Genomic DNA, 8,288 nt, shown 5'->3' with positions numbered 1-8,288 from the left:
CTGTGATGGTAGGCCACCCAGTCTTTAAGACCCGAGTGGCCTTACGGAGCAGTCTACAGGGCTGTGATGGTTGGCCAGTCTTTAAGACCCGAGTGACCCATGGAGTAGTCTACAGGGCTGTGATGGTAGGCCACCCAGTCTTTAAGACCTTACATAAAGAGCAGTCTACGAGGCTGTGACGGTAGGCCACCCAGTCTATAAAGACCTGAGAGTTTGGACTCTTGCGGCCCTGCAAACTAGTTGTACCTCCTTTCCGTGCCGAGTCTGTTTAATCTCCCCGTGTTAACGTGGGTTTCCACTGGGTGCTCAGGTCTCCTCCAACACCACCAAACAAGCAAGGGAACCCTCCTGCTTAGTGTCCATAACCAAGGCATGGGCAGTACATCTGGAGCTCGTACCCCCCTGTGGGAAGGCAGCCCAGGGGTCCTATAGCTCCTAGCATAAGATGGTTTAAAGACAGAGAATGTTTATTCCCTATGGTATTAGCAAAGTTAATATCATTATTATCAATTGTACCTCAAGTCAAATCAATTGTATTTCTAACTGACTTTAATGGCAGTTACAGTCTGAAGGGCTTTACATGTCACATATCTATGACACCCCCATAATCCTAGGCCCACAAAGTGCAAGGAAAAAACTTCCTTTCTAATAAAGTATATCCCATTAGTCAATTCAATTGTACCTCAGCTCAACAGAAGAAATCTCATGAAGGAACGCAGTGTGGGATTCCTCCTTCTAGGGATGGTTAGGACTCCAAAGGGTGCCATAATTCACATATATATTACAAGCAAACAAAAAAATTATGTAAACAAATTTGAAAAAAAGTTATGTTGATGGGTTGGTGGACCGCACCTCTGATCTAATTCTGCTCTGCATTTAATGTAGTTTCTAGCGGCCACTACTGGCCAATATACAACTATTGTTGTTGTTTTTTCGATAGCAAGACTGAACTCATCCATGGACCTTCTAGCCTTGTCAGACCATCATGATATTCACGTTTGCGTTCTGAAGTCTGGCCGAGGCGTGGCAATCATTTTTTCTTTTTAGAAAAATGATTAGGCCTAGGATGTTTAATCTTCTGAGAAAAGTAAAAGATTCCCGTACTGACATTGACATTGACATTTTCACTCATTTGTTATTTTTATTATATTTCTTGTCACAATACCCTTCGAGATAATAGGCTATTTACGCGTTCTTCTGTGATAGCAGTTTTGCTGGCTGTCTGTTAAAGGATAAGGATGTGTGGTAATCTTTGTGGCCATTTCCACACTATTCTAAATGTATTTGAAAACGCATTCAGCGCACAAACAAGCTGACATAACTCGGCTGAGGGATGGGCATCTGGTCGCCTGCTCAGAACTCAAGACTTAGAAAGTAGATGCAAGAAACAATAAACAGGCCTTCAAATGTCTTCTTCTCTGCGGTTTGGAGTAATGGGTGGAGTTGCATGTCGGGGCGGCCTCGTACTTCCGACCAAATTACTCCACTCAGCCTGACCTGCAGGAGCGTTGCCAGCCCAAAGGTCAACAGCTACACCTGGTGGTGGTAAAAATAAACTACACCCTCATCAGTTCCCATGTCCAGGTTTACACAAAACCGGTGTTGCACCTTATCGGGAGCCTTCTCAGACAGGGCATCTTTCCTGTAAACAGGACATCTGTCCAGTCTGACTGCCATATAATGTATGTAACCATGTCCATAATCCAAGTGTTGCAAAATATGTGTTAACAATCGGTGTACTTTATGCTGCCCACAAGTGTTTGCAATTCATACTTACACAACAAAGGTCTATTTTGACACAAACACACATACACACACACACACACACACACACACACACACACAAACACACACACACACACACACACACACACACACACACACACACACACCACACATGATCTTTATATTCAATTTGTATTTGTATTTGTATTCAAATCTATTTTAAGTGACATACTTGCAATCCAAAACAAACTGCTTTCTGTCAAATGCAAAATGTAATAATTACATTTGTTTGTTACAGACTCAAAGACGCTTGACAATTGCAATAAACACATTGATTTTTATTTAGGAACTCAATAAAAAGTCACCTTTAAACAATAAATGACACAAATTAAGTGGCAGAAAGAGGAGCTGAGTGGTGAGGATGTTAGAGACCCCGTCTGGTACTCCCATAATGCCACCACCGCCCCACCCCAACTCATGCGAGTCATGCGTCTCCCCTGTCAGGGCTGCCCAGGCTGCCCAATGCAACCAAAACATTGATGGATATTTTACATGTATGCATGCAAGGAAGATACAGTTGGATCAATAATTAATGACTTTCATCTTACAGATTCCTTTATTCATAGTTTTGCTTATTGCACAGTGGATAACTTAATTGGTCTTCTGTTTACATTTTATACTCACAGATTAGATTGGATCATACAATCATGGAAATCAACAACAAAAATTGTGTTTATCATATTTGGTAGAGGCAGAGTTGCAAAAATATTGAAATCCGTTAACCAAATAGATGACATGAGGCATATGAAACTAAACCTGGGAAAAAAAAGAACTTAAAAACATATTATTTAAGTTATTGATTATGAATTCTAATTATCAAGCTCACATAACCAAACAGTACACTTATTTTGTATCATGCCTAATTAACATGACCACTGAAACAAACATTCAGAAAGGAGGCTATTCAGTTCAAGCCTAAATTCAAGTCAAGTGTAAACAAAGTGAATGTCCTGATGGTTTTCAGCCTTCCACCCAGATGCCCTGGGCTCTGCCTTGCATCCTATCTTGCCATATCACGCCGGACAGTTGGTTCCAAGCGTCATAGATATAACTTCCTAGTAGTTATTCACGTCATTCATTTATTTTAACATCACGGCCAAGGCTGGACTCTCCACACGGCCATTCTTGTCAAGTAACATTAAATTTGGACGTCACAGCAGAAAGTATACCACAGTGAAAAAATAATAAATACAAAAATAATAATAATAAAAAAATGCACAGAAATATATTCTATAAAATGTCTATAAATGCACAGTGTTTGTATTGGTTGTGTATTTTTTGTGCGTATTTAGTTTTCTTCTTATCTTGCCATTCCGCAGCCAATTCATTGTATCTGAAATGTCCAGTTAAGATACTGGAACAGTGGTTCCTGCAAGGGCATAGGACTGGGACAATGGAGACTCCTTCAGTTTCCTAAAAAAGAGGGAAACGCAGATTTTATATCATACATCTTTTTAAAATATTATTTTTGATAATATAGAGGTTCAATTAGTATATGATATGTCTTGTACGTACCATCTTAGTGCAAATGCAACAAGGCCAACAACTACTAGTAAAGTTACGGTAGTAGTTGCAACAATCATCACTCTCTTTCTTCTTGCCAACTGGGGTTCTCCTGCCATGAAAAATGAATGTGGATTGTCATCACGTCATTGCAGTATATATAAAAAGCTTGTTATAGCATGAGAACACAATCTTGGAATATTTGAATGTGCTTTTGTGCTGTTTGTTTTAAGGGAAACCATGTGCGGGCCTTGTGTCAAATTCTTGGTCCGCATTGGTATTAAACAAAAGCTAATCACAGGATAAGCTCGTTCATCTCTGGTAAGTGTCACTGCGCTGGGTTATTCATGGCGTGAGAGGAAAGAGGGGGAACTATCAAAAGGTTGTTGAATCGAAGATCCTTCACTTGGACCCAGAAGTTTGCTCGCTCAGAGTTATCAAGAAGATTGTTTGTCCTCTCAGATTGTAATGCATGGACAGCTTTCTTTATTTACATACTATTTACACATGATTATGGTATGATGATATTATTAGATTCTTCATTATTACTTTAAGGTCCTTGACGTTTTTAAGAGGCACAACGCAGACTGCTGGCTGCAAAGGAAGCCATAAAGCAAAATGTGCTCCCTAGCTGTTTCATAACTAACAAGGTTATGCTCGCTGTAATGCAGATCATGACTTAAACCAAAACATGGCACCCATTGCCAATCTTTCAGATATCCATAAATAATCGCTATAAATAATAAACATATAAATCCCAACCGAACTCGCCTGCATTGCCACCTCCGTAGAGCATCATATTGTAGAAGTGAGAGCCCAGGGTGTTGGTGGCCACGCAGCAGTACCGCTCAGACTCTCCCCTGGGGGGGTCTGCGTGAAGCGTCGGGGTCAGCCCCATGGGTGTAGCCCCCGTCCACCTGTCTACTGCGGTCAGACAGCCGTTACCGTGGAACCAGGTGTAGCTGTGAACAGGGGGGTTGGCGTCACTGCTGCAGGTCAGGACCACGCCCGCTCCAGATGGGAGGATGTCGACAGATGTGTTATAGGGTGGATCTAAGGCAGGAGGGGGAATCGAACATGAATCCAAAACCAAAACTAAATTCTCATGTAGTCTCCTGTAAATATGCATATGTGTCTTTATTTCACATTTATACATTGTGTGTCTTTACTTCTTGCGAGGATATTTTGGGGTTATTTTATTTCTGTTACATTAATTATTTTATACTTTGTATCAATTTCCCCCCGTGGTTAATAAAAAAAGTGCTCTGGATCGGAATATAACGTTCCTTTTCTGTACCTATGCAACAAAAAAAGATTATTTGGACAGCCTGAAAACCTGAAACCAACGAATGAGACGAATAGGACTTCCAAAGGTCAACGGTGATACTTACACTGCACATCCACCGTTATGTTGGCAGAGCTTCTCCAGCCCTCGGCCGATTGAACCTGACACACGTAGTTACCGCTGGCGTCGGCCCGGGTCTCATTCATGGTCCAGACCTGGCCCGGGTGCTCCCGTTGGCTGGTGCTGTTACCAGCAGGATCCATGAACCAGCGGTACTGTCCCACAGGGCCGACCGTAGGGCCACAGCAGGCCAGCTGCAGGCATTTTCCCTTCAGGGCCCCTCCATAGGGATTCACAGAGGCTGTGACTGCATCAGGAGAGTCTATTGCGTCGAAGGATTTAGAAGTGGATCGTTACGGACATGCCTGGGAGGGTCGGATGTCGATGCCTCTTGCAACGTTGCCATTTTGCCACATTTTAATAAATGCTTTAACTTCGAACGTTCGGTTGTTATTAGGTTGTTCCTTTAATTGTCATGCGAACAAGGATAATACTTAGCAATGTTTATACTGCACACTTCAAGTTAAAGTGCTCACCTAAAAATGTCTATTTAGTCTTCTTTGGAGACACCTTTGGTGATAGGCGGTCATTTTCCGAGGGTTACAAACAAGGGCTCTCCTCAGTGGGCCATGGGCTCTGTCCCCATTGTGTTACCTCATTTATTAATAGATAGTGACTTAACAGACTTTATTTACTTCGAGGCATTGGAGATTACCTCTTTAAAGCGGTCACTCATTCTTTTTATGCTGACCATTATCATAGTTCAGTTTCAGTTCCTCCGAGACTAAATAAGGGGTAGAACAGGTGGCTGGTTCAAGGAAGTGTCTACACCAGGCCTCAGAAACCTATTCCTCTGATTTCCTTGTGTTTTTAAACCCTGTCTAGACCAAGTGATCAGTTTTTAACGTATTAAAACCCAGGCCTACCCGCGACCAAGAGTTGTACACCAGTCTGCGCCGGCATCTTCTGGGTGGGGTGGTCGGGAATGACGTAGAACACGTAGGCTCCGCCGTCGGACATCCTGATCCCTGAGATTTGCAGCGAGCAGTTTTTGGTGCCAGGCTGCCCCAGAAACGTGACTCTGTTGTTATAGGCGGGGTCCAGGAAGACACCGGCGCTGTGATACACATAGCTAAGAGGAGAGGAAAGAGTCATTCAGGTCCACTTTATTTTTCCCCTTTAATCACAGTCCCTGTCTTAAGTAGGTCTAAGTGCTTGACAGGCAGGCCCGTTCACCAGTGGAAGGCTACCTTTGTAGGCTAAAGTGCCCCGCTGGCCTAAAAAACCATAACAACACATTTTTTTAATTGAATGTTTTATTGATTCAAGATGCTCATAGCTTTATTGCTGTAGCTAATGCTCCAGCGGAGCTCCAAAGTGTGTGTGTCTCATTTGCAACATCATGCCAAGTGAAATACTTCTTCTTTTTTTTTTACATATATTCTCTCAAATCAACTCTCAGGATCAGCCCAAAATCACAATACAAAGAACTTTCTGTCGATTAAAGATATCCATTCAATAATATTCCCTCATCTGTTTCCAATTCAAAATATTACATGAAACATTTTAAATAAACGAACATCCTTAATGTGTACGTGTGCGTACGTGCGTGCGTGCGTGCGTGTCGGTACCTCTGTGTGATACAGCGACTGCTCCCCAGGCACCACATCTTGGACCGCACGCGGTGGGCGTTCCCGTCCCTCACGCCCGCATCTCTCTCGGAGGCCTGTGCTAACACAGAGGGCTTAAAGACACAAATCAAAGGGGTCTGTCACCTCAGTGCATCGTTCTGAGAGACTGTTCCAACTGAGCACTCTGTGGGTGCTCTCTCAGGGTGTTGTTACACAATGTTTCAGCTGGTTTCACATATTGGTTATGGCCCATGTTTGACTTCTTCTATTGCCGCACTATATCACCGACGACGTCCTGATCCACTCGTCTGCAGGGTCAGAGCCAAGAATGGGGGGGATGCATAAGAACAAACAATAGATCCTTCATTTTTGTTCATTTTACCTGGCTGGAGGGGTCCTCTGGGTAGTCATAGGAACAAGGCAGGACCACAGTCGAACCAACCACAGCGCAGATAGGGTTGATAGGCAGGTTAACGGACCAGTGGCCAGCAAAAACGCCTCAAGAGAAGGAAGAAACAATTTGTAACCATGCAGTAACACAAGACAAATCAACCAATACCGTGAACCAAGGGCGTAGGAACCGGTGGGGACGGAGGGGACGTGTCCCCTCCAATATCGGAGACAGGCGCATTTGTCCCACCTAAAAATTATACCGGATCTCTCAGGTTTCCAGTATGTCCCCCCCCCAATGTTAAACTCATTCCTACGCCCCTGCCATGAACATTGAAGTCTGAAAATGTGTTGGTCACATTTCAAAGAGATCTTCTTCTGGGTTTGGAGGAAGACTGAGAAATGTATGCAACATTATGCATTTGCAAGAACATTTGCATTTTCAAGTCCTAGCACAGAGCAGCCATTGTGATAAGTGCTTCCTCCTATGATACATGTTTCAAGACGAGAAACGAATTCTTGACACATTTTAATTGTGCATCACATATAGACAAAAGCCTAGCGATTGTAATACTTGCACTTGGTTCTATGAACATCTTTACTGTACCGACAGCGATATATTGTTTCACTTCTTATGACAAATGTACTTATTGTAACAAATGCACTTATTGTAAGTCGCTTTGGATAAAAGCGTCTGCTAAATGCCCTAAATGTAAATGTAAATGATATAGTGTGACGAGAGAGAGAGAGAGCGAGAGAGAGAAAGAAAAGAGCCTCCTGATAATACACTTTAGAGGTTCAAGTTATATATTGCTAGTGGTTCAACACGGTAGTCAGGTGCTAGGTGTAATCCTCTTCCGACAGACTGCAAAGTATCGCACAGTTTGAATAAACATGTCTATCAATCAGGTGAGTGTCAGGTGGTCTTGGAAGCCCCTCCATGCTTCCCACCTTCCTGTGACTTACCTTTCAAAATAAAGATTGTCAGGATCCAGGGTGCCGTTGTCACTTCTTTATCCATGTTCTCTCCTTCTGTTCTTATCCCACCAACTCTGTGTGTGTTTCTATTGTCGTTCTGATCCCTGGTGTCTATGGGTCTCCCCTACCCCTTGAAACATGTACTGTTTCTCTCCCCCAGTCAAGAATGACCACACTTGATGTTCTTGTTTCTCAAGATTTCTCCATGCAAAATGTGTCAGGCTTCCCTTTTTCTGTTGTTAATGGATGTGATGCTTTGAGTGCTTTCATAGCCGCAACAAACAGGAAATCATTTTGTTTCCTTTTTCTGTCCATCTGTCTGTGTTTCTTTCAGTCTGTCTAGCACACACGCACACACACACACACACACACACACACACACACACACACACACACACACACACACACACACACACACACACACACACACACACTTATATTGAATTATTTAGTTTATTATTTATCTCTCCACTCTATCTTGGTGAACGGAGTGAGTGGCGAACAAATGGTTTCCAGATCACTCAGAGTGGCCACCTGCCTTCACTTAATGCCCTGGCTGTTTATCGGCTGGTATCGCAATAAGGTGACGTCATCAGTAACCCCCTCCTCCCTTTAACCGTTTGTGGTTTTTGAGTTTTTTTTTTTTTTTTAGTAGC

The 8,288-nt window shown here is 42.9% G+C and overlaps 1 protein-coding gene across 2 annotated transcripts; it reads right to left on the bottom strand.

The window, feature by feature from the left end:
- Positions 1-2,147: 2,147 nt before the first annotated feature.
- On the bottom strand, positions 2,148-7,795 carry LOC307089070 (cell surface A33 antigen). Of its 2 annotated transcripts, none has more exons than XM_079755167.1 (8): positions 7,621-7,795; positions 6,647-6,762; positions 6,265-6,377; positions 5,560-5,765; positions 4,680-4,955; positions 4,060-4,341; positions 3,301-3,400; positions 2,148-3,198 (listed from the first exon to the last, which is right to left on the bottom strand). In XM_079755167.1, the coding sequence occupies exons 1-8, from the start codon at positions 7,673-7,675 to the stop codon at positions 3,132-3,134; spliced, it is 1,215 nt and encodes a 404-aa protein (XP_079611293.1). In that variant the 5' UTR covers positions 7,676-7,795; the 3' UTR covers positions 2,148-3,131. The 2 variants fall into 2 exon arrangements, with proteins under 2 accessions (XP_079611293.1, XP_079611294.1); XM_079755168.1 differs by having other exon boundaries at positions 6,265-6,359.
- Positions 7,796-8,288: the final 493 nt, after the last annotated feature.

The sequence above is a fragment of the Pollachius pollachius genome (genome assembly GCF_949987615.1).
Source record: "Pollachius pollachius genome assembly, chromosome: 1".
NCBI lineage: Eukaryota > Metazoa > Chordata > Actinopteri > Gadiformes > Gadidae > Pollachius > Pollachius pollachius.
This window is presented reverse-complemented; position numbering and strand designations above follow the sequence as displayed.

Excerpts from the sequence above, each read along its gene's own strand:
- LOC307089070 (XM_079755167.1), bottom strand. The coding sequence starts at position 7,675 with ATGGATAAAGAAGTGACAACGGCACCCTGGATCCTGACAATCTTTATT. Across the intron at positions 6,763-7,620 it reads GACAATCTTTATTTTGAAAG|GCGTTTTTGCTGGCCACTGG; the intron begins GTAAGTCACAGG and ends CCTTCTCTTGAG. Across the intron at positions 4,956-5,559 it reads TGTACAACTCTTGGTCGCGG|ACTCTCCTGATGCAGTCACA; the intron begins GTAGGCCTGGGT and ends TCGACGCAATAG.